General features: G+C 38.7%; 1 protein-coding gene across 1 annotated transcript in view; it reads right to left on the reverse strand.

Moving 5' to 3' along the window:
* Positions 1 to 4,264: 4,264 nt before the first annotated feature.
* LOC131203178 (bifunctional heparan sulfate N-deacetylase/N-sulfotransferase 4) overlaps positions 4,265 to 26,836 on the reverse strand; it is a 78,022-nt gene continuing 55,450 nt past the window's right edge. Inside the window, exons 4-12 of the mRNA XM_058193136.1 lie at positions 26,559 to 26,741; positions 25,296 to 25,392; positions 24,389 to 24,512; positions 21,416 to 21,590; positions 20,062 to 20,232; positions 15,840 to 15,949; positions 13,263 to 13,365; positions 9,838 to 10,258; positions 4,265 to 4,594 (exon numbers count right to left, since the gene is read on the reverse strand). Of these exons, the coding sequence (XP_058049119.1) occupies positions 10,139 to 10,258; positions 13,263 to 13,365; positions 15,840 to 15,949; positions 20,062 to 20,232; positions 21,416 to 21,590; positions 24,389 to 24,512; positions 25,296 to 25,392; positions 26,559 to 26,741 (1,083 nt within the window). The 3' untranslated portion in view covers positions 4,265 to 4,594; positions 9,838 to 10,138. The remainder of the gene's footprint in view (positions 4,595 to 9,837; positions 10,259 to 13,262; positions 13,366 to 15,839; positions 15,950 to 20,061; positions 20,233 to 21,415; positions 21,591 to 24,388; positions 24,513 to 25,295; positions 25,393 to 26,558; positions 26,742 to 26,836) is intronic.

Raw genomic sequence — 26,836 nt, forward strand, 5'->3', positions numbered from 1 at the left:
GCTAAACCATTAGAAAACTTAAAAATGCTTGTTTGAAGCCCTATAAGAGAATATTTCAATAGCTTAATGTAACATTCTTGATTCATGCTCAGATTAAATTACTTTGGTAGAATGGTGCATTCTCATATTAGTTATATATGCAAAGCAGAAAGACAAAGGGAGAGTTATTTATATGTTTTTAGAGAATTTCCCAAGACTACAAATGCAGTTTGTGTAAGCCAAATTTCATACAGTTACAAGTTAATCTAATTCTCCCCCCCCCCCATTTTTTAATCAATGTTTTAAAATGAGACCTATTTTGGGGGAAATGGAAAACCAAGAGAATATTGCAATAAAATATTTGCAAGAAATACTAGCAAATAATATTAATTTTAAATTAGTGCATGATGGGGAAAGCTTAGTAGTTAAGCATTAAACACACAACTTGTCTGTAGTGAAAATATATGCCTACAAAAATGTGAGAAGCTGAATCTTGGAAATATATGTCTATTTCAGGAAGAAGGCAGATGAAATTTTCAGCAATTTCTGCAGATCTGCTTTATTATACTGCATTGCATTTATTATTTGTTTCTTGTTTAATATTGTGACCTGCCCAAGGATCTTTTGGGATAGAGTGGTGTTTGACTCTTAATAAATAAATAAGTGTTTTGGTAATCCATTTTTAACTCTCCCTGCCTGCATTATGAATAGGATTTGCTGCAGTCTATTATTGTGAGTTAAGTCTAGTTTACAAGGAAAAAGTAAAGTAGAAACTATACATATACTAGGAAATCACACTCAGTGTGGAACAAATTTGCCTCTCCAATCTCTTCTCTTTATGGATTCTGCAGAACAGGATTTCACCCTTAGGCTGTCATATTGCATTTTTCACTGTTTGCTAATTAAATTAAGCAATTCTTCCTTTGAAGAATGGTACAAAATATGGAATATACTGCCTGATTTCAGCAGTCTATACAGGTAGTCCTTGTTTAGTGACTGCAATTGGTTCCTGTGACTTGGTTAAAGTTGCCTCTAAGTGAAAAATCACAGGACTGTGACCGTGTTTATAGTTTTGTCTCATCTTTCCTTTGCTTAACAGTCTCAGAAAGGTATGATTCTGAACAGCCGAATGAGCCAAAATGGCAACAAAGCAGAGGTGGGTTTCAGAAGGTTCTGACCAGTTCTGGAGAACCGGTAGCGGAAATTTTGAGTAGTTCAGAGAACCAGTAAATATCACCACTGACTGGCCCTGCCCCCATCTATTCTCTACCTCCCGACTCCCAGCTGATCCTGAGGAAATGGGGATTTTGCAGTAACCTTCCCCTCATGGTAAGGTTACACAAAATTATTGTGATTGCAAACCAAGGTAGTTATTAAACAAGGACTGTCTGTATAATGCTTCATTCCCATTACTCCCTACAAGAGTACACTTTTACAAGAGGACTCTGAAATCTTGCTGAAATGACACGAGACACTTCTAATGTGGTTCCAGATCTTATAGCTCAGGGGTCTCCAACCTTGGCAACTTTAAGACTTGTGGACTTCAACTCCCAGAATTCCTCAGCCAGCAAAGCCGTTGAAGTTCAAAGAGTTGAAGTCCATAAGTCTTAAAGTTGCTAAGGTTGGAGACCTCTGTTATAGATAACAGGATCCATCCTACACAGAATTTACAACTTCTCTGCTTGTACTAGAGAAGTGTTTAATCTGAAACTTTAGAAGATGAGTCCTTACTTGATTCAAAGCATACTTATATGGACTGGCTGTTCCCTCAGGCCTTCAGATTGAGATGAATAAATGGGCCTGTGAATATTTGAAAGTAGTGAAGAAAAAAATATCCCAGGCTACTTGTGAGTAAGCCATTTCAGGTGGGGGAATGAGTTTTTAAGACTGGCTTACTGTACTTAAAGATAGTTTTGACAAAAAGGAAAGGCAGAGTGATTGGAGAGGCAGTTCATTTAGTGACCATTCAAGTTACAACGGCACTGAAAAAAGTGACTTATGACCATTTTTCACACTTACAACTGTTGCAATATCCCCGTGGCCATGCGACTGACATTCAGCTGCTTGACAAGTGACTCACATTTATGACGGTTGCAGTGTCCTGGGGTCATGTGATCCCCTTTTGCAACTTTCTGACAGGCAAATTCAATGGGGAAGCCAGATTCGCTATTACTAACTTAAGAACTTACAATTCACTTAACGAATGTGGTGAGGAAAGTCATAAAATGGGGCAAAACTCACTTAACAAATTTCTCACCTAGCTGCATAAATTTTGGGCTCAGTTGTGGTCCTAAGTCAAGGACTACCTGTAGTGGCAGACGATGACAGTTGGCAAAAAGCAAACCAAAAGCAAGGAAACGGCTTTTAAACTTTGCCGCTGTCGGAAATCATTTGGAATGGGCCAGCCTAAAGATTTACTGGATAAATAAGTAGACTTAGCAACTTTGAGCAGTTAAACTTTGAAATTTAGACAAAGGACATAATCTTCAGGCTTGTGCTTATACTAGGGAGGGTAGGCTTCACCTGAAAAGCTTGCACAGTTAAGATAATGAATTTTGATATGCAGTCAATCGTGAAACTGCCCAAGAGGCAGTCATTTAAAGGAAGGAATTGTGTTAGGTGATTAAATCTGTATTTCATCTCTGCAAATGCTGTAATAGTATTTTTTTGTGATCTGACTGGAATTCTTCGAGGAGATGACAAGACCAGGACAGAGTTAGTTAAACTAGGTTTGATGGTAAGCCTATTCCAGAGGCCAAATAAACATTTGGTTGCCCAAATACCACGAGGACCTCTTAGATAATGGGAAAGGAAGGAAAGATTAGGAATGAAATTTAGTACTTTAAGTCACGGGTGTCAAACTTGCTGCGTGACGTTGCCATCACATGGCATTTTGCATCGCTTTTCCCATTTGCGGAGCTGGGGTGGCATGGCCTATGCATGACATATCTGGCCTACAGGCTGCCAGTTTGACACCCCTGGTTTAAGGCTTCCAGTAGCTGTAAATCAGTTTCCAAGGTTCTTGTGATGCAATACAATCATACGTTTCCTGATCATGCCACCAGTAGGCTTCAGAATTGTTTGTGGGTGTTGTACTTGGAGTAATCGGGAAGAAAAGAGAAACATTCACATTTTCTTTTCTAGAATTTAGAACTATCCTCTTTCAAAATGAAGCCAGGGGCTTTGCTTGTAGAATGTCAGAATGAACTGCCTGATTAGAAGCTATATTCACACACTCTAAATAGCAGAGAAACTAAGCAATGGGTGGAAACTGATCAAAGAAAGAAGCAACTTAGAACTAAGGAGAAATTTCCTGACAGTTAGAACAATTAATAAGTGGAACGACTTGCCTTCAGAAGTTGTGAATGCTCCAACACTGGAAATTTTTAAGAAAATGTTGGATAACCATCTGACTGAGATGGTGTAGGGTTTCCTGCCTGGGCAGGGGGTTGGACTAGAAGGCCTCCAAGGTCCCTTCCAACTCTGATGTTATGTTATGTTATTGCTCCTTCTGGGATTGTATCAGGGGTGAAATGCTACCGGTTTGCACTGGTTCGGGTGAACCGGTAATAAAAAAAAGCTATCAGTTCATCCAGACCGGTATTTCCGATGATCAGCAGTGCTGCACAATTTAGATTCGCCAGAAAGCAGGAAATCCTGCTTTTTAGCAAATCTAAATCCTGTGGCACAGCTGTTCTCCCCCTCACTGTTCTACTTACCTTCTTAAGCCTCCTTTTTCCACATGAAGTGCTCATTTGGCGCGCTTTCACTACTGGATTGTATAATACTTTGCTAATTGTTTCTCTCCTGGAAATGACACAAGTTTTTTTGAATGCAAGTAAGCAGCACCCTTGGTCAAAGATAAAAACTGGTAGCGACATGTTAATCATGTTTAGCTAATTGAATAGAATCAGCATGATTGAGATTGAAACTAACAATTAACATGACAGGTACAACAATTGTTGGACTGTGCCCAGGTTGCTTGTTTATGAATTATTCTGGGAATAAAGAAGAATCCTCAAATGCTGAGCATCTTATTCTTCAGTGCTGAGTGACCTTGTGAGCAAATTATAAGAACAAGAGAAATGATGTCAGTGGAGAAATCGACATATAAAAAGAGAGAGCACCTGGGGTTGGAGGAATAATACACTTTCAATCAAATATTTGGAAATCCTGTGAAATGATGGAAAACCCCCTCAGTATAGTGCAGTAGAAGTGTTTATTCTATAGAAGTGCGAAGGCGAAAAAAAAGTGAGGCACAAGTTTGATGCCGTCCCCTCAACAAATAAATAAAATAAACCCCCAAATAAATCTAGAAGTGGAAAATTATATCTCCTGTAGTTTCAGCATCAAATATATGTGGAGAGAATTGGGACTGGCAATGGTTAGATACAAAACAATCCATTTCAAGGCAGTTAATATGAAAGTATCAGAATTAGTTTCCAGTGGGAAGACTATATTTTCTGTCTCTGTGTTTAGGTTTATAAAATCCAGCTTCTGCAGATAGAAGAATTGTAGTCACTTGTGAATCTTTATTCATCATTGTAGATGACGTAACACTGGGAATCGTCGAGTCCTGGAATCCACATTTTTGAAACTGCATGGGAAGGATGCACTGGATGCAGAAAAAAACAAACAAAAAACATTTTTTTTAAAAAAATGTAGATAATAATCATTCCCTTTGATAGCATTTTAATGTTAGAAATGGTCATGCAGTTAATTTCAATTTAATTACTATGACTTCCTCTCCTTCATAGAATCCCGGGACTCATAATTCCATAAAAGTGCTAAGGGTAAGATAAATTACTTTTTCCCCCACTGCAACATAAGTACTTTATGCTTTGAGACAAAAGGTTTCCCTAACGTTTTTTAAACAGCTGAATTGTTGCTTAAAAGTTCAAAGGTGGTGAAGATTCTTAGGAAAAGAATGAGAATTAATATTCTCACTTGTTCGCAAAGATTGTGTGAAATTGTGTGAGTTTTAGGCAATCACGAAAGAAAGGGAGTTAAGGGATTAGCAACCCAGATAATTTTCAGCAGAGTTTCTGGAGGAGGAAAGACACACAATATAAAGATCTTTTCATTCAGAATTAAATGAACTGGAACAAGGTTTATTGCTTCTGTAATATACTTTATACAAGGAAATTTTATTTTAAATGGCTGGAAGACCCTCCAGAGTTGCATGTGAGGCAAGGTAGGGAATTTTAAGATAGGAGTTGGGTGGGGGAGGCAATACGCAGTGGTGAAATTCATTTTTTTTTACTACTAGTTCTGTGGGTGTGGCTTGGTGGGCATGGTATGACTTGGTGGGTGTGGCTTGGTGGGTGTGGCAGTGGAAGGAAACGTCAAAATCTCCATTTCTACCCCTCCAGGGGAAGGATATTGCAAAATCTCCATTCCCACCCCACTCCTGGGGGAAGGATACTGCAAAATCTCCATTCTCACCCCACTCTGGGTCCAGCCAGAGGTGGTATTTGCCGTTTCTTCATACTACTTAAAATTTCCGCTACCGGTTCTCTAGAATCTGCTGGATTTCACCCCTGGCAATGCGTCTATTTATTCTCCAACCCCAACTAAACAGTTTTATTAGGATCGCAGGCTATTCCCTGTAAGGATCCAATATGGATAGCCGATACAGATAGTCCTTGACTTACAACAGTTCATTTAGTGACTATTCAAAGTTTGACTTATGGTGGTTTTTCATACTTACCTTTGTAACATCCCTATGAAGATGTGATCAAAATTCAGAGGCTTGGCAACTATTTCATACTTATGATTGTTGCAATGTCCCAGGGTCATTTGATCACTTTTTGTAAACTTTTGACAAGCAAAATCAATGGGGAACCCAGATTCACTTATTAACTGCAGTGATTCACATAACAACTACGGCAAGAAAGCTTGCAAAATGGGGTAAAACTAACTTAACAGGTGTTTCACTTAACAGCAAGTTTTGGGCTCAATGGTCGTAAGTCGAGGACGACTTGTATACAAAGAGGACTTTTGCAATTCCTCTGTACAAAATGTATAGTTGCAGCGGAAAGGTTCCTCATAACAAAACTGCTTTGGAGATATTATTTGCTACTAGATTCTGCAGCAGCTAAGAAAAATAAAGTATAAAATAAACTTATTATTTATATTGAAGTAGTTTGCAGAACAACTCTCAACTGAGCAGAAGGAAACATTTTCTTAGTAGTTTAAATGCTTATTTTAACACAAGGAAGCATCTGATAAATTCTGAACAAATATGTTTTGATTAGTGAGATAATTAATATACATTAAGCTACCACTGAGAAGAGATCAGAAATTTCAGCTTGTCCAAAATACATCTAGATTGACATCAAAGATTGGTTGCACAGATTGTTTTCCTCAGCATTTAAAAATAATTGAATATGATATACAGTACTTTGGGACAAATTCAGAATCAGAAGTCTTGTTTTTCATTTTAAGGGTACTTAAAATGGAACTACTTTTCTTGAATGGAAATCGAGAGAACAATTTCTCAGTTCAATCAATCAGAATAGAGTTGGAAGGGACCTTGGAGATCTTCTAGTCCAACCCCTGCTCTTCCCTGTAATGTCATTACCAACATGATGGCTGACTATGCTAACAAGCCAGATTGAAACTTGATATAAATCAAAGCTAGAGGATGGATTGCAATCTAAAAAAGGAAGTCTTGAACCCTTCCTTTTGGGGGTGATTGGGCTAGATGGGATCCACACTGGATTCTAATGAAACATCTGAAAGTTTTTTTAAAAAGGCAAAATCCTGATTGCAAACATGCAGTTGAAATCTCTCCGCCCCCCCACTTTAATGTTATGCATGTACAAAAGGCTTCAATTGTTGCAACTGATATATTGACTTGGCCTGTGGATACCATGGAGCCTGGAGCTTTATTAGACCATTGTATACAAGTTAGGGGACTCGGTGGCTCAGGGCTAGGACGTTGAGCTTGTCGATCGAAAGGTCGGCAGCTCGGCGGTTCGAATCCCTAATGCTGCCGTGTAATGGGGTGAGCTCCCGTTACTTGTCCCAGCTTCTGCCAACCTAGCAGTTTCGAAAGCACATAAAAATGCAAGTAGAAAATATAGGGACCACCTTTGGTGGGAAGGTAACAGCGTTCCGTGCGCCTTTGGCATTGAGTCATGCCGGCCACATGACCACGGAGACGTCTTCGGACAGCGCTGGCTCTTCGGCTTTGAAACGGAGATGAGCACTGCCCCCTAGAGTCGGCAACGACTAGCACATATGTGCGAGGGGAACCTTTACCTTTACCTATACAAGTTAGGAGGTGGGAGAGCAATCGCTTTTCCTTTTTTTACTGCCCACTATGCTTTCTTTGGGCTTTTTAAAAAATCTATTATTGAACGATAACTAAAGAGAGGGAATGAACAGTGCTGCTTTCAAGATGGCTAAGTGAACAGGCCCAACTCACAATGCTGTGAGTATTCCTTGGACATCTCAGAAGCAACATGAATAGTGAGCAGCACTTTTCCATAGATTTTCTTCTATGTTTTCTTCTAGTCTTCAGCAGGGTTAACACTGTTTTGAGTCTTGAGGATCTAATTTGTAAAATCGATGAACAGCATCCCTTGTCTGCAGAACAACTGGGTGGGGTTTATGGAATCCACCATAAGAAATGGAACTGGGTATGTCTAGTTTAATGAAAAGAAGGACTAGGGGAGACATGACAGCAGTGTTCCAATATCTCAGGGGTTGCCACAAAGAAGAGGGAGTCAAGCTCTTCTCCAAAGCACATGAGGGTAGAAGAAGAAGCAATGGGTGGAAGCTAATCAAGGAGAGAAGCAGCTTAGAACTAAGGAGAAATTTCCTGACAATTAATCAGTGGAACAACTTGCCTCCTGAAGTCGTGAATGCTCTAACATTGAAGGTTTTTAAGAAGATGTTGGATAACCATTTGTCTGAGATGGTGTAGGGTTTCCTGCCTGGGCAGGGGGTTGGACTAGAAGACCTCCAAGGTCCCTTCCAACTCTGTTGTTATTGTTGTTGTTGTTGTTGATAATAATAATAATAATAATAATAATAATAATAATAATAATAATAATAATAATAATAATATATATATATATATATATATATATACTTTTAAAATATTATGGACATTTGCAGGAAGTGGAAATGTTGATTCTAGGCTGCGTACATGTGGGGAGCATTTAGGTAAACTACTTATTTGAGAGTTGTGGAACATTGTTTAGCAGGTGATACGGTTTATTTAATGGCACGGAAGCTATCTTGTTCCATTCTATGATGAATTTTATTAGCTCTGTTTTGAGGACAGCTATTTCTGGATGTGGTCAGGGGTGAAATCTAAAAATTTTCCCTACCGGTTCTGTGGGCGTGGCTTAATTGGTGGGCATGGCTTGGTGGTCAGATGACTGGGTGGGCATGGCCAATAACAATAAATAATAATAATAAACAAAGTATAAAAAACAATAAGAGGTATCAAAAACCAACTTTCACACTTTACACACAACACAACACAACATCGCTCACACACAGTGTAAAAGCAGCTGCACTTCACACTTCACACAGCCACAAAAAGCTCAAAAACCAACTTTCACACTTTACACACACACAACTCACACACACACACACACACGCACGCACACACACACACACACACACAAAATGCCACATACAGCTTTCTGAGATTTTGTATGTTTGTGTAGTTAGAAACACAGTAAATCTCAGAAAGCTGCACAAATATTTTATTTTATTATTTTATTTTATTTTATTTTATTTTATTTTATTTTATTTTATTGTGGATTTCAAATCCCAGAGTTCCTCAGCCAGCAAAGCACGAAGTCAAAGCAAGCTTCTTCTTTTTTCTTCAGTAGCTGAAGAAAGCATGCAGTTCCAGCCGGAAAGAAGCAGTAATTATAGGTAAGTGAGGAGGGGGAACTGGCTGGGCATGGGTGGGGGCTCTTGTAAATGGGGACTGTTAAAAAGTGAGTTTAAAAGTCTGTGAGGATCAGGAAACTCTTCTGGGATCCTCAGAGGAGGCTTTTAAAACCTCGGTTTTTTTTCTTGGTTTTTTCCCCCTACGGCTGAAGAGGTTTTTTTTAAAAAAAAACTTTTAAAGGGTTTTGATGATCTCTGCTCAGCCCCGCGATCATCAGAGGGGTTCTTTTTTTACTTTTAAAGGCATGTTTCGGCTGAAGAAAAACTTTTAAAAGTAAAAAAAAAAACTCTGCTGATGGTGCGGCTCAGCAGAGGCAAGGGGGGTGGGGCCAGGGATTTTTGCTACGGGTCCTCCGAACCAGCAGCTGCCATCGCTACCTAATCGGGCGAGCCGGTGCAAACCGGGAGCATTTCACCCCTGGATGGGGTGCTTGATGACTGCTTGTATCCTTCATATTAAATCATCTAAAGCAGGGGTGTCAAATTAGCATCCTCACAGCATTGTCAAATGATGTATCATGACTTTTCCCCCCTTCACTAAACTGGGGGTGGGCGTGGCCAGCGTGTGACGCATCTGGCCTGTGGGCCATGAGTTTGACTCCTCTCCTCTAAAGTGTTTCATTCATCAGTGGTAATTCCTTATAAAACATGTTTGAACAACTCTCTTTCTTCATGTAATTGCATTCAGTTGAAAGATATGTTTTAATCAGCGCACTAAAAACTAGACATAGCATGGTTTTACTGTGCCATACTAAACAGTTACCTGAAGAGGTGGGAAACTCCTGGCCAAAGATTAGGATATTTCTGTTTGAAAGGTGTTCAGTATTGTTTAGGAGGAAAAAGCAACCAAACAAAAAGCAAGTCTACTTATAAAAGATATACCTTTGGAGAATAAACCACTGATTAAAACTGAAGTTATCCAATTTTTGTTTTACAAACCTTGTAATCAATGGTGAGATGCATCCATTCTTTGTCCTGACAGACTGTAATTTGTCATATATGGTGATAACTCTAGGTCATATAGTCATATATGTACAGTTTCCGGGTATGCAGAATATATGTGAACCCCATAATGGATAAAGGATAATACTTCAAAGCTCTGATTGTTTTATTTGCTTGTTTTTGGTGCAGCCTTTTTTTTTCTTTTAAATATCCTTAATATCATCAGATCTTCCATAGACAGCTGAGAGTGAGCCAGGAAGTGAAGGGCAGAACAAAGTGGTTTCACATCTGTTCTGTGCTATCTCAGTTTCTGGAGCTCTTGTCTTAGCCAGGATGGCAAAGGTTGTCCCAGTCTGTGCAACAATTTGGACAGTTCCACGTTGTGATCTCTGTAGTAGTTTGAAAGGAATGTCCTAGACTGAGAATAAGGGGGGGGGAAATTAACTTTCAGATAGTTAACAATGTTTTGCTTTCATTTTTGAAAAACATCCCATGACATAAAAGATAATTCCAAATTACGCAGATTGAGAAATACATGTATTTAACTATTCATACATTTTTGAATTAACTAACTATAAATTGATCAAATTGTTCAGATTAATTGTCTGATCTTGTAGATCAACTACATATAAGAACAAGTGCGATTGTAATGTTTGAAGTATTGGATATACTTGGGAAAACTCAGGTTTAAATTCATACTCAGACATGGACATTCATTATAAATATAATCTAATTCTAGGCAGCACAAATAATTCTGAACTCTATGTATTGTTTAGAATTTGTAGGAGAAAAAGCAGGATATAAAGCTAACAAATCATTATCTTGCATAACCATGTGCTTCAGAAGATGGGAATACTTAATAATTTTTTTTTTGTATTAAATAATGGTATACCTCTATAATCTCCAGGATGTTGAGCAAATAGGAAGGAATCTTCCCATGCCAAGGAAAAGGCAGGAAAAAAAGAGAGAAATCAGTTTGGCTATTGGTGTCAAAATCTAGGTCACTTGCTACGGTATGCACCAGTAGTGGGTTGCAAAACCCGTTGCTACAGGGTCGCTCATGCACACTCGTGCACGATGCTTCTGCCCATTCCCCTGAAGCTTCTGCGCATGCCCAGAAGGGTCTGGTGTGGGTGGGCAGAGCCTCCCACTGCGACTGCTGCTACCAGTTCACCGATCCGGGAAGAACTGGTAGCAACCCACCACTGGTATGCACTGATCAATTACCACATATACTTATGGACAAGCCAAGGATTTTAGGTGCCAGAATGCACCCAAAAATTGAACTTGGCTTATTTGCAGGTGGGCTTATCCATGACTTTTTTAAAGTACCAATATTTTCCATATATACTCAGATAGAAGCCCATCCATGGATAAGCCCACCCTTAAATTTTTAATGCAAATACCATGAAAAAAGCAGGTAAACCTATCCATGGAACTGCATTTTTCATAGTATTTGCATTAAAAATTCTAGGGTTGGCTTATCTACAGATGGGCTTATACATAGTATATATGTTATATCAGCATCTGAATCCATACAATTTATTGAAAAAGGAGGCTAATCTGGGAACTAACATTACCATTTGTTCAAATAATTATGTTGTGGCCTGTAGACCACCAAGCCCCTCCAGGAGCCGAAACAGATGAGGAGGCGTGGGAGTCGGGGTCAGCATCAAGGCAACCTGAGCGCTCCAAGGGGGAAGAGGGAATGGAGCTGGCAGAGAGAGCGACAGAGTGGGAGCCTGGGCTGTCCATCAGCCCTCAGATGGAGAGTCAATAGCCCCCAGGTCTGGAGGTGGCTGATGAGGAAGAGGAGGAACAGCTGGGTCCAGTATCTGACACATGGATGTGCAGAAGGCAGAGGAGAGGAGAGCAGTGGAAATCTGTGGGCCGGTCCTTGGGATGAAAGAGCCACCGCTGCAAGTGAAGCCCCACCCTAGCTCTGGGGATAAAATGCAGAGGGCAGAGATGAATAGGTGTGGCAGACAACTATTCATCTCTCTGCCGGACAGACTTGTTAGCCTGCGGTGAAAGAGAAACTTTTGCACTCCTAATAAGGAATCATTGCTTCAACTACAGAGGGTTTGTCAGGTTTGGGCAGCTGGGTCATAACAAATTATTTTGGGTTTATATTTATGGCAAATTAAGTATGAAAAGAATAATTGGCATCACATATTCACAATAAAAGTAACACTAATCAGGAGCAACATTAAAAGCTGGGTATCCTACACTTCCACAAGAAGCTTCTTCAGGTGGGAGAAGCAATTCCCAGCCCTCAAATCCTCTGGGCCTCATGGCCTTCTCTGTCCTTTATTTGCTCAGCTGAGCAATGAAAAGAGCAAGAACGAGCAATGGCTATTCTTTGTGATGACTGTACAGATTACATCCAAAGGAAAAGTACAAATAAAAGTAGAGCATCAATAATAAAAAAAGAAGAAGCCTCCTTGTCAAATGTTCATGCTGCTCCCAGTGATGATATATGGTTATTGTTAGGGTCGGACATCTTTTGAAAATTATTTGCAAAGGATGCTTATGAATGCATGAATGCGTGAGTGGTGCACCTCTTTAAACTCTTTAAATCTTTTTCAGTATGTTTTTCAGATACTGCATTTACACTCCTTCTCACGCAGAAATACCTCTTTTCAATGATTTTAATGCACACACACAGAGCCAAATTCCCCTTTTCAGGCCATACTACTGTATTTTTTGGAGTATAAGACACACTTCCCTCCCTAAAAGAGGGTGAAAATTTGGGTATGCCTCATACACCAAATGTAGCCCCACCCACCCACTGGCCCCCACCTTTTGGCCTCAGCCTCCCAGCAATTTACTTCCTTGCAGCAAACAGTAAACAGCCCATTTCAGCTTCAGCACAGCCTGATTAGCATAAGCAGCTGGTTGTTGGTTGGATTGGCTTCCTGACCCATAGCTGTTTCAGGCTACAGGGATTGCCATTGCCTATTGCCGCGTGCCCCATTTGCTGCAAGGAGGCAAATTGCTGGGAGGCAGAGGCAGATTTTTTTTTCTTGTGCTAATCAGGCTGTGCTGAAACTGAAACTGAAACAGACTGTTTGCTGCAAGGAGGCAAATTGCTGGGAGGCAGAGGCATATTTTTTTTTCTTGTACTAATCAGATTGTGCTGAAAATGAAAATGAACCTAAAGCAGGCTGTTTGCTGCAAGGAGGCAAATTGCTGGGAGGCAGATTTTTTTTTCTTGTGCTAATCAGGCTGTGCTGAAACTGAAACAGCCTGTTTGCTGTTTTCTGCAAGGAGGCAAATTGCTTGGAGGCAGAGGCAGATTTTTTTTTTCTTGTTTTCCTCCCCAAAAATGGTAGGTGCATTATAGTCCGGAGCATCTTATACTCCGAAAAATACAGTAAGTATTACAGTAAATAACAATAATGTTTCAATTAAAATAATACCTCTTGATCCATGGGAGGGTATTTTCGGCCTTTACTTTTCCCCAGACATTTTATTTTTCCTCCATCCAGCAGCTGGCACCAAAATCCTTTCTGAGGATCAAACCTAAAATATTGCATAGGTGAAGGTGGGCATAGGGAGAGGACAACATCCCACAATAAGGTATTTATTGCAGAAAATTGTCTGGGCGAGAGAATGGTTAATTTACTTTTCTAAGTTGGGGAGGGATACATTTCAATGGATTTCAGAATGCACATTAGGGAATCAACCAGAGACAGTTCTTGCTATTGAATATATTGTTTTGGGACCTGTGACATATTTAGAAAGAGTGAAAAAGGCAGCTGTAAAAAACACTTGAGAAATTTAATTAAATTTGGCAGATACCTTGGAAGGCCAATGAATTATTGGTTGGAATGTAGCAATAATGGGCCTGCTTCCAGATTTTTTTTCCGCCTTGGACTTTTTCCAATAATAGCAATATTCATATATATATATATATATATATATATATATATATATATATAGTGGGTTTTCTCCGTGTAAAATTGGAAGTGTCTTGGCGACGTTTCGACGAAGACTTCATCGAAACGTCGCCAAGACACTTCCAATTTTATGCGGGAGAAAACCCGAATAACCAAAGACCTACATATATATATATATACATATACACACACACATACATACACACACACACACACACTCACAACAGTACATTTCAGACAAAAGAGAAATTACTTTTCCAACTCAGTCTATTACTGCATTAATCCTCACCGCCCAAATAATCTTTAGGAGTGGTATCAATTAAAACTAAATAAATCATTGATTAAATGGATACGCTGAGAGGAGTTCACTTCTAGCTTGGATTTCCCAGTCTTCCTTGCACATAGCAAAGGCCCGTTGCTGGTTTTCAGTAATTTCCCAAGAGGAGAAATAGTATTGCTTGCTGTGCATCAGAAAAGAAATGAAGCTGTAGGGTTATATTGCGAACAATATATTTGTTTCTGAGAAATATATTTGGAAGAAACTGTTTAATTGGCAATAATTATTCCTTTGGTCGATTTTTTTTGAAGAATGTAGTTGGAATTCAATATCATTTAGGCCCATTTATATATATATCACTAGGCATTGGGCTAACACACTATGAAGCTATTAAAATGAGCTTACAGGTAGTCCTCGACTTACGACCACAATAGAGCCCAACATTTTTGTTGCTCAAGGAGCTATTTATTCAGTGAATTTTGCCCCATTTTACAACCTTTCCTGCTAAAATTGTTGAGCGAATCACACAGTGGTGAAGTGAATTTGACTTCCTCATTGACTTTGCTTGTCAGGAGGTCACAAAAGCTGATCACATGATCCCAGGACACTGAAATCGTCAGAAATATGAGTCAGGTGCCAAGCATCTGAATTTTGAACATGTGACGATGGGATGCTGCAAGAGTCCTAAGTGTGAAAACTGGTCATAACCAGAGGTGGTATTCAGCTGGTTTGGAACGGTTCACCCGAACTGGTAGTGGAAATCATAGGTGGGCCCACCCTGCTGCCCCAGCTCTATGCCATCCTATTTAGGCACGTTTTTGAGGCCGGGCACATGAACGGAAGGCACGCATGCGAGCAAAGCTTATGCGCAGAAGGCCGGGCACATGCGTGAAAGGCAGACATGTGCACGAATTGGGGGCGTGCATGAAGGGAGCATGTGCAGGGTGAACCGGTAGTAAGATAATCAAAACCCACCGCCTGTCATAACTCACTTTTTTCAGTGCCACTGTAACTTTGAACAGTAACTAAACAAACTGTTGTAAGTTGAGGACTACCTTTTTATTATGCTCTATAGCCGTGATGGCGAACCTATGGCACGCATGCCACAGGTGGCACACAGAACCATATTTGTGGGCACACGAGCATTGCCCTAGCTCAGCTCCAGCGTGCATGCGCGCGCTGGCCAGCTGATTTTTGGGTTTTCTGGTCCCACAAGAAGTTGGGAAACAGGCCGTTTCTGGTCTCTGGAGGGCCTCTGTGGGGGGAAGCTGTTTTTGCCCTCCCCAGGCTCCTAGAAAGGCTCTGGAGCCTGAGGAGAGAGAAAAACAGGCCTACTGGGCCCACTGGTAGCCTTTTTGCTATCACGTGCTAAAAGTGGGGGAGCGCGGGGGGTCCATGCGCGCATGCATGGGGGCGGGGTGCAAAGGCATTGAATCATGGGTGTAGGCACACGTGGGGGAACCCCCCCCATGCTCCCCATGCTTTTGGCAAGCGATGGCAAAAAGGTTAGCCATCGCTGCTCTATAGAATTGTTTGGTCACAATGATATAAGTTGGAATATTAGCTGTTAAAGCAGAAAGTAGATTTTTCTTGATGCAAATAACAACAGCTGTATACTATTTCTCATTTAAGTGTCCATTTCTATAGCCATTTGAAATAAGAAAAATGTGAATATGTTACAAAAAAGCAATCACAGCTAGACAATCCTTTATCTTCATATTTGCAGTCTATTAACGGGCTCTTAAAAGAGTAAACTACTACCACAAACATAATAGGATACTACGGCAAAATAAAGATACTTAAGAAGAAATGCAACTCACGTTAATGCATCAGAATAATTATAATGAGGTGAAACACTCAGAAACTTTTGAACTCCATCCATCACGGTAGCTGGGTCACTTCTTAATTGCTGTCCATCAATAATTAACAACTGTAGAGATAACACTAATTGTTTATTGAAATATAAAAGTCAAAGGAAGTATGAAATTGCAGCATGATTTATGCATTTAGGAAAAATTTGGGATTGTCTCATTTTCCTTGGCATAGCAAGACAAACACATCTGTTGTGAGGCATTAGGATTGCTTTGGATGGCCTTGTCAAATTTGATTTTTCCCACGCCATTAATTGAGCATGATCATAGTGATCAAGGAGAGACACGGTGGCTCAGGGGCTAAGATGCTGTGCTTGTTGATCGAAAGGTCGGCAGTTCAGCGGTTCAATCCCTAGTGCTGCCGTATAACGGGGTGAGCTTCCGTTACTTGTCCCAGCTTCTGCCAACCTAGCAGTTCGAAAGCACATAAAAAATGCAAGTAGAAAAAATAGGGAGCACCTTTGGTGGGAAGGTAACAGTGTTCCGTGCACCTTTGGCATTGAGTCATGCCAGCCACATGACCACGGAGACGTCTTCGGACAGCACTGGCTCTTCAGCTTTAAAATGGATATGAGCACCGCCCCCTAGAGTCGGGAACGACTAGCACGTATGTGCGAGGGGAACCTTTACCTTTACCTTTTTATAGTGACCAAACTGGAGTAAGAGTACTGTACTTCATTTCCTAAATACTAGGAAGGTAATTCCACGTTCCAACTTTAAAAGAAGGACCAAATAGGTCGATATTAAGATAGTCCCTGAGACCAAGTTATAATAGGAAAACATTTGCATTTATTAACCTTCCTTGAAAAAGGAAGCTGCATCTAATGGCATAGACTTAAACTGAGAACATTAAATTTCTTCTCTGAGAATTAACGTTTCTGAAATAAATAGAATTTCCCAAATAAGTCCCAGAAACAGTACACTGAACTTTTGAATATGCCTTTAAGAATAAATACATAAAATAATTCTTATTTAAAACATGAGACAGAATCCATACTCTAGACAGTTCTGGATAAAGCCAATTTCAGATTTGTTCCACTTAGTTTGTGAAATAATTTCAGTAAACGGAATCATAAATAGAATCAGGGATAAATGAACCAGATACTGACAACTTAACTTGAGCTCAGAAGCAGAACTGGGAAGTTTGAATACCCAAATTCTTTAGGGATTTCAGTCTGAAAAGTCACTTTTGCTGATTGAAAGCAATGATAAAATTATGAGTTCTACAGGTAATCAATAAGACTTTCCTCTTAAAATCCCTGAAGTCAATGTCAATTCCACACTTCGAAATTTCTCAGTTAAAATGGTATTATAAAAATTAAGCTTATCGTAAGTAGAGAGTGAAGGCTTTTATGCAAGTTGAAAAGTTATGTCTGTCTGAATGTCTATCAGTTTTGTACATGTTTGCTTAGAAGGGCAGTAGATATGAAGGGGTGTGTGTGTGTGTGTGTGTGTGTGTGTGTGTGTGCACATAATGTAGTCTAAACCAGGGTCGGCAACCTGCAGCTCTGGAGCCACATGTGGCTTTTTCATCCCTCTGCTGTGACTCCCTGTTGCTCAAAATATACGTCACAAACCGCCAATGTGCAACACCCGCCAGTACATGATTCATTGAGCTTTTCAACCCCCAGGAGGCCAACCATGAATAAATCCAAGAAAAGAAAAGTTTCAGGAGAAAACAGAATGTTTAATGGTACGTGGGCAGATTCATTTGCTTTCACTGCTGATGAGACCCCATGGACAATTTAAGTTTGGCTTTTTATTTCATAAATACAAGGAGGACTCAAATAGACATTAAGCCTCTGGTGGCTCAGGCTGCTAAAACAGTCTGTTATTAACATAGCTGCTTGCAATTACTGCAGGTTCAAGTCCCACCAGGCCCAAGGTTGACTCGGCCTTCCATCCTTTATAAGGTAGGTAAAATGAGGACCCAGATTGTTGGGGGCAATAAGTTGACTTTGTATATAATATACAAATGGATGAAGACTCTTGCTGACATAGTGGAAGCTGCCCTGAGTCTTTGGAGAAGGGCGGGATATAAATGCAAATTTTAAAAAAAAGTATTTTATTTGAAAGTAACTTTCAACCTAGCATCTTTTTTTTTTCAGAGTTCAAAATATTTCTGTCGCGTGCAGAAATAAAAATTTGTTTTCTCTGTAGCATTTCATTCATTTTTTCATACATAGCATAAAGGTAAAAAACGACCTATGAAGTGTTATCTTCATTTTAGACATCAAAAGGGTTTTGTAGCTCCTGGTGTTTTCTTTTCTGTGGGAAATAGATTCAAATGGCTCTTTGAATGTTTAAGATGGCCAACCCCCGGCCTAGATTCTCACACTTTTGAGACAAACAAGTTTATTATATGAAGTGAAACAAGTCTTAAACTAGCCAGCCAATTGATCTGTCTGCTGGTATGGCAAAGTGACAACTGTGCAAATAAATTACCAACTGGCTGACAGCAACTCACTCTTTACTCCAGTTCATGTAACACAAATGGAAGATCAAGGATCAGCCTTCAAGAAACCAGATAGAATCTATGTGTCATGCACAATTGTTGATTGGTCTGAAGTCATTAATTTCATTTAGGACTTCCTTCCTCTATGGTGGTACCAAAATGCAAATAATAGTAAAAAGAACCCTCTTCTACCACCGATATGCCAAGTTGTGTTGGTCTGTCTGCCAATCTTGCTAACTTAAGATAGGTCTACTGGCAAAAATGCTTTCCAAGCCAGAAATGTTAATAGTAGAAATTAGATATGTGTATTCTTCTTTGAAAAAGGGACACGGTGGCTCAGGGGCTAGGACGTTGAGCTTGTCGATCGAAAGGTCGGCAGCTCAGCGGTTCGAATCCCTAGTGCTGCTGTGTAACGGGGTGAGCTCCCGTTACTTGTCCCAGCTTCTGCCAACCTAGCAGTTTTGAAAGGACGTAAAAATGCAAGTAGAAAAATAGGGACCACCTTTGGTGGGAAGGTAACAGCATTCCGTGCACCTTTGGCGTTGAGTCATGCCAGCCACATGACCACGGAGACGTCTTCGGACAGCGCTGGCTCTTCGGCTTTGAAACGGAGATGAGCACCGCCCCCTAGAGTCGGCAACGACTAGCACGTATGTGCGAGGGAAACCTTTACCTTTTTTATTCTTCTTTGAAATTCACTGAATAGTTCATTTTATTGCATGTCTTCTTTACCTTCTATCACCACTGATGCAGACTTCTTTTATTTCTCAATAGTAATGAGACTGGTTAGCATAAAATTACCTACTCAGAAATTTTGGATTTTGGCTGAAATCTAATGCTCGCCTACAGTAATGGCCAAAATTGTGGAAACCTTTTGGGGAAAGTGTATTTTCTAAAATTAGCTAATAACACCATTTTTTTGGAGTAGTACCATAAAATTATATATCAATGGAAAGATAATTTAATCAAGAATGTCATGCAATAACTTTTATGAAAATTTGCTATTAGAATACCAATTACAGTATTTAGAAGGAAAGTGAAACATGTAGAAAAAATGAGATATACAAAAATTATCACATCAGTTAATATTTAGTTGGGTAACCTTTAGCATGAATTATAGTCTTACAACACCTTCTCATGGACTGAACCAAGTCTTTTAGTTCTGCAGCTGTTATAATATATAAACCAAGATTGAATGATTGCTTCTATTAACTGGATTTTATTGTTGGGTCGCTTCTGACTAATAAGTTTCTCCATAGATTTTCAATTGGGTTAAGGTCTGGGCTATTCCCAGGCCATTCCAGCAGTGGAATATGATTATCTTGAAACTCCCCAAAAAAGTGGTGTCATTAGCCATCAAACCTCAAAAATATACTTTTCCCAAAAGGTTTCCACAATTTTGGCCATTACTGTAAGTCTCTTCCCTTGAAACTTCTTAGATTTGTTCTACAAAAATAGTTCTAATTTCCTCAGTATGAATCTCCAGTATTTAATTGGTAAGAGATCTCAATACTTTTGAAAGTAATTCTATATTTAAGGACATAAATTGGTTTCTGTGTCTAAAGTGCTTTGTGTTTTAAGGAAAAGAACCAGAGGTTTATCAGTTCATTGTTAAACATTTTACAATCCACTATTAAACATGTTAAATATTACACAAGTTATAAAGTAATGAGGGACATTTATCCTAGAAAATTATTTAGTGAAAAGGCAATTTACCTGGGAAGAGGGGAAATATTTTAGCCATCTTTCTATATGGATAGCATACCAGCCAGGTACCAAGCATTTCTTCTGTAGGCCCTTTAGTTCAGATGGTGCCCCATCATTTGAAGCAATTACTTCATAGAAATTGAACTTCAGAGCAGTAGAGTCCTCATGGGAACGCTGATGCTAATTGAGAAAAATACAAAGTTAAACGACCACAAGATAGATAGCTGAGAGGTTCCTAATCATTTTTTACCAGTGCTTTTTATCAAGTCTAGTTGATTTTCCACTTGGCCCCTGTAATGAAATATAATAAAGTACCTTGCAGTACCTGGAAGACTAATAGATTTGTTAGAGTGTATGTACCACAAAAATGTTCCTATCATAAAATAGTTTTTAGATACCCAAGAGTCTTCCCCCCCCCTACAATAACATTATGATGATAAAAAGTATATTGTGAGGATATGCCTAGCCTTTTGGAGCACTTACAGTTGTTTTGTAGTACCTACTGTTGTTCAGTGACAAGGCGAATATAAAATGCTGCTTTTGACTTATAAAGTCCTATGTTGGTTCGATTTCAAATATCCTCTTTAAAAATTCCATTTTGTGTAAAACCTCCCTTTAACTTTAAGACCTTTAAGTGAACCTCTCTTTCATGCTTCTTTCTCTAGAGATATAAGACATAATTATGTGTTAAGGTATGGGATCTTTTTTAGAGTCCTGATACGTGTCCCCCTGAGAAATCAATATTTTTTCTTACTTTCCTTCTCGTTTTTCTTGCAAAAGATTGCATGGAATGATTCTTGTGGTCCCTGCCATCTTTACCGTTCTATGAAGATCATGCAGTCACACATAAGGGAAATCACAGAACGATTTTCTTAAGGCTTTTATAAGTTTTAAATAATGCCGTTTTAATTAGATAGCGGTAACTGATTATCGTACAGTGTCTCAGTAGAAGTCATTATTCTCAGTAATATGGGCACTAAGTGAGTAGGATTTTAAAAAATGAAAGAACTGGGAATTGCACAGAGTTGTAGATTTCAGACTGCCATCATCAATTAAACTCAAATTTCCTCATCTGAGGTTCACTTGTATTGTAAATTAATACTGCGATACAGCAGAAGGTTGCATCAAAAGCTTTGCGTGCAAGGATAGAAGTATTGCAACATTTTGTTGCAGTGATATAATGGTTTCTTCTCAGGGCCTTCTGATGTCAATGACAGCAGACAAAAGCACATTATTTGTTTCATCTGTGTAATTTATTACATTAAATAAAGCACTATAAATAGTTAGCTTGCTGTGAAAGTGATGGCTTTTGGTCTGATTTCTTATAATTGTGAACTCACCTTTTTCATTAGGAGAATCTTACCTGATACCAGGAATAGGCTCTGTCGGAGGGATCAATGAGGATGGTGATGATTTTTGCTTTGGGTATCAAGGATGCTGCACGTTTGGGAGCATCTTCAGAATGGAAATAGTTGGCACTTTTCTCAAACAAAATATCAGCAGTGATATTTGAAGGGGTAGGAAAAAAATTCATATACCTGAAAGTAAAATTACAAAAGCAGCAACGGTGAGGGTTAAAACAAAACAAAACATTTTTCATCTTGCCAAAATAAACTTTTGAAAACATAGGTAAGGGGTATAATGTATCTAAGTGAAAGTAAATATAATTGTATGATCTCAGATGCTATTATTTTGAGAAGTAGTCCTTATTAAAGCAGAATATATTGTACAATTGCTCTCTCCTTATTCTAAATTAAAATGCTCCAGATTCGCCAGAGAAATTGCTACCAACCTGCCTTCCACTGAGGACCTGTATACTGCACAAGTCAAAAGAGGGCTGTGGAAATATTTATAGACCCCTCACATAATGGACATAAACTGTTTCAACTCCTACCCTCAAAACTACACTACAGAGCACTGCACACCTGAACAATTAGACACAAGAACAGTTTTTCCCCGAAGGCCATCACTCTGCTAAACAAATAATTCCCTCAACACTGTCAAACTATTTACTAAATCTGCACTACTACTAATCTCATCGTTCCCATCACCCATCTCCTTCCACTTATGACTGTATGACTGTAACTTTGCTGCTTGTATCCTTATGATTTATATTTATATTGTTTCCTGATTTCTTCTTTGTACCCTATGACTATCATTAAGTGTTGTACCTTACAATTGTTGATGAATGTATCTTTTCTTTTATGTACACTGAGAGCATATGAACCAAGACAAATTCCTTTTGTGTCCAATCACACTTGGCCAATAAAAAATTCTATTCTATTCTATTCTATTCTATTCTATTCTATTCTATTCTATTCTATTCTATTCTATTCTATTCTATTTTACATATTGGAGTAGTTCTAGGCATTTAAGCATGCTGATTGCCATTTTCTGTCTAATATTTACAGTATGTTATCACTTTTTAAGTAGAACCATGGAATTGCGCATTTATTTATTATTTATTTATTTATTATTCAAATTTGTATACCGCCCTATCTCCCGAAGGACTCAGGGCGGTTCACAGGCACATAAAAACATTTATATACAAATTAAGATAATCATTAAAAAACTTATTCTAATGCCCAATTATTAAAAGATCTAAATATGAGTATTAAAAAACCAATTTAAAAATCCCTATAAATTTAAAATCTAAGCCAGTCCTGCACAGATGAATAAATGTGTCTTGAGCTCGCGACGGAAGGTTCGGAGGTCCGGAAGTTGACGGAGTCCTGGGGGGAGTTCGTTCCAGAGGGTGGGAGCCCCCACAGAGAAGGCCTTTCCCCTGGGCGTCGCCAGACGACACTGCCTAGCTGACGGCACCCTGAGGAGTCCCTCTCTGTGAGAGCGCACGGGTCGGTGAGAGGTATTCGGTAGCAGTAGGCGGTCCCGTAAATAACCCGGCCCTATGCCATGGAGCGCTTTGAAGGTGGTTACCAAAACCTTGAAGCGCACCCGGAAGGCCACAGGTAGCCAGTGCAGTCTGCGCAGGATTGGTGTCATACGGGAGCCACGAGGGGCATGTATCTTTCTCCAAAGTTCCATATCAGTTCTATTATAAATACTGAAATATTTGCATTATTTTAGATTCTTATTTTCAGTTTTCTTGCCCAGCAATTCTTTGAAGCTGTTTCTGTATTTCTAATACATTTATTGATGCATGTAATGGATCGATTGGGATTTACTTCTCAGTACTCAGTTCCCATATATACTGCAAATAGCATCTTTACAATAGCCTTTTTCATTATCCTCTTTAACATCTTGTCATGTATTTTTTTTTTAAATCAGCACTGTAATAATGTAAGTTGCCTAGTCCTGCTATTTTCCTCAGCTACATGATAATATTTTTGAAATGGGGCAGAAGGTCAGACAAGTATATTCTAAATATAGAAGGTTTATAGAATAGAATAGAATAGAATAGAATTTTATTGGCCAAGTGTGATTGGACACACAAGGAATTTGTCTTGGTGCATATGCTCTCAGTGTACATAAAAGAAAAGATACGTTCATCAAGGTACAACATTTACAACACAATTGATGATCAATATATCAATATAAATCATAAGGATTGCCAGCAACAAGTTATAGTCATACAGTCATAAGTGGAAAGAGATTGGTGATGGGAACTATGAAACGATTAATAGTAGTGCAGATTCAGTAAATAGTCTGACAGTGTTGAGGGAATTATTTGTTTAGCAGAGTGATGGCCTTCGGGAAAAAACTGTTCTTGTGTCTAGTTGTTCTGGTGTGCAGTGCTCTATAGCGTCGTTTTGAGGGTAGGAGTTGAAACAGTTTATGTCCAGGATGCGAGGGATCTGCAAATATTTTCACGGCCCTCTTCTTGATTCGTGCAGTATACAGGTCCTCAATGGAAGGCAGGTTGGTAGCAATTATTTTTTCTGCAGTTCTAATTATCCTCTGAAGTCTGTGTTTTTCTTGTTGGGTTGCATTATGATAATTCTGATTAATTTTACTTTTTTTTTCTTAAATTTATCAACCTACAACTTCTTTTCTTTATTACTGTTATTTATATTGCATTTAGAACACCTAATTAAAAACAAATGGAAAGATATGAATAACAAACAAAAGGAGTTATATAGCTCTTTTCCGAATGGCATTTGATTATATAAAGAATACAAATATTGTTATTATAATGACAAGTAAAGAAAACCATACTTAGATAAAAATCTCATCAGTGTGGCCTAATTGCTAATTGATATATATGGCACTGTACCCAGAAAATTCATCCAAAAATTGTTTAGGAATCACAAATACTTCTATAATGAGTCCTCTGAGATTCAGTATATGCTAAAAACTTTTGTCTTATTATTCTTACCAATCAATTCCTTTATGATAGTTGTTTCCATTAAAGAATTGAACTTCCTCAAAGGTTTTTGGGTTAGGAAGATTACTAATTATGGAGGGGTGCATCAGGAGAAACAAATAGAGTGCTGTTGTTCCTGCAAGGAAAAGAAAGTAGTCAGGATTATATAACAATGCAGAAAAAAAAACAGTGTTTAATTTAAAGAGGTATTTAAAAATAAATAATGGTTTTCAAGAAATATATTCCAAGGTAAAGAAGAAAATCCCACTTGTGGAATGATATATTAATTTTATGTAGGTTTATGTCAAAGAATTAAATTAAATTGTTTTTTCTTAAAATTTTCTACATATTTTTTTTTTTTTTTTTGTTTACATTTATACCCCGCCCTTCTCCGAAGACTCAGGGCGGCTTACAATGTATAGGGCAATAGTCTCATTCTATTTGTATATATTTACAAAGTCAACTTATTGCCCCCCCAACAATCTGGGTCCTCATTTTACCTACCTTATAAAGGATGGAAGGCTGAGTCAACCTTGGGCCGGGCTCGAACCTGCAGTAATTGCAGGCTTTGTGTTCTTAATAACAGGCCTTACCAGGCAGAGCTAAACCGGCCCTTTATACTACTTTATTTATACTACAACTTTGCTAATATTAGGAATTTATATTCATTACATTGTACTAACAATGTTTTACATTGATCATTATACTATTTTTACTACTATAGGAAAACATTCATATTATTGGCAAACAATGGTCGTTTGAGAATCCTAAAAAGTGCCTAATTGTTTCTCATAGCTTTTCCAGTTCAGGAGCCTTACAAAATCGCTACATCCAATACAAAATTGTCTCACTATTTTTAAAAGCAGTTGTTGCTGTTGTTTCTGTTGTGGTTTTTTTTTTAACTGTATTATTTTCTCACCTGTTTTCTGGGGTCCAATCACAAGAAATTTTGGTAGGTGGCCGCAAGTTTTGTCTCTAGACCAGATATCACGATGGCGTCTGTCATCACATGGATTCTGAAAAAGACCCCAAAACAAATTAGTTTGAAGTAACTTTCAAATATTTAATATTCTGTCCAGCTGAATATTTAATATTCTGTCCAGGCCAAAAATGGGGCATGCGGAGGCGGCGATAGGTGGCAACAGCAATGGTGGCGATCCCTGCAGCCTGGAATAGCTGATAGGTGGTATTCCGGGAAGCTGATCCAACCACCAATCAGCTGCTTGTGCTAAATGAGGCTGTGCTGAAACTAAGCAGGGTGTTTGCTGTTTGCTGCAAGGAGTTAAATTGCTGGGAGGCAGAGGCAGATTCCCCACACCTTTATTTTCCTCCCCAAAAGCTAAGATACTTTGGAGCGTCTTATAGTCTGAAAAATATGGTATCTCATGGAAACCACCTTTAAATACACATTAAAATACTAGGCATTAGAAGGACAAATATGGATAGATCCATATTTGTTTCCATGTGTGCATACTCCATTACAATATCCTTCCTTTTGGTACAAAAGTGTGAAGTTCTTCCTTTGTTGTCAAATGACTTCTAGACTGTTTCTTATTCTTTATAAAATATGAAAAGGGGTCAGGAACCTCCCTCGCATGAAGTGCTTAAAGCCTAATTATTCTATAACATAATTGTCTACTTTATCTCATTGTTAATTCACCTCACAGCCAATTCATCAAAACAAATTGCAGTAAAGCAATACAGCAGGAAAATGAAAGCTGTTTTCCTTTCTCATCTTGACTTCTTTTTTTTTTCTCTCATTAATATCAACCAAGCTGAGAGTTGATACTTTGGAGCCTGATTCCAGGTAGGTGTTAATGAAGGTAATGTAACCACCAGCTCTTTCTCTGCCAGGTAATGTGCTCTTAGAAAAAAACATGCTGATTTTGAAAAGGAAATGGAATGGATCTATCAAGCTATGCAAAACAAATTAAAATGTCTTTGCTGTTAATTTTTCCTTTTCTATTTTTTTTTTTTTTGCCAAGCAGACTTTACTGCAATAATATTGCAAATATGCTATTCAATCAAATAGATGTTACCAGTGGTAGGATTCAGCCAGTTCGCACCATTTCGGGAGAGAACCGGTTGTTAACTTTCTGAGCTGTTTGGCAAACTGGTTGTTGGAAGAAATCATTAGGGCAGAGAATCGGTTTTTAAATTGAATCCCACCACTGGATGTTACCTGCCAGAGTGGGTCCTTCTGTTCTGGAAAGAGTTCAAAATATTTGTGAGCCAACTGAATTGGACGTAATGTCTGCAGCTTCAGATTGGTCCAGCTTTGAACAAAACTGGCCAGATTGACAAATGTGTATAACCCTAGTCGGTCATTCCCATAGTTAGATAAGTGGGTCATGAAGATACTGATCTGAAAATAAACACAGAAATGTTAGTGACTTGTAATAACAGGAGGATTTCACTGGGTGGCATTAAGTATATTTCAGAGCTGGATATGTTGCCTGT

Source organism: Ahaetulla prasina, chromosome 8, assembly GCF_028640845.1.
Source record: "Ahaetulla prasina isolate Xishuangbanna chromosome 8, ASM2864084v1, whole genome shotgun sequence".
Lineage (NCBI taxonomy): Eukaryota > Metazoa > Chordata > Lepidosauria > Squamata > Colubridae > Ahaetulla > Ahaetulla prasina.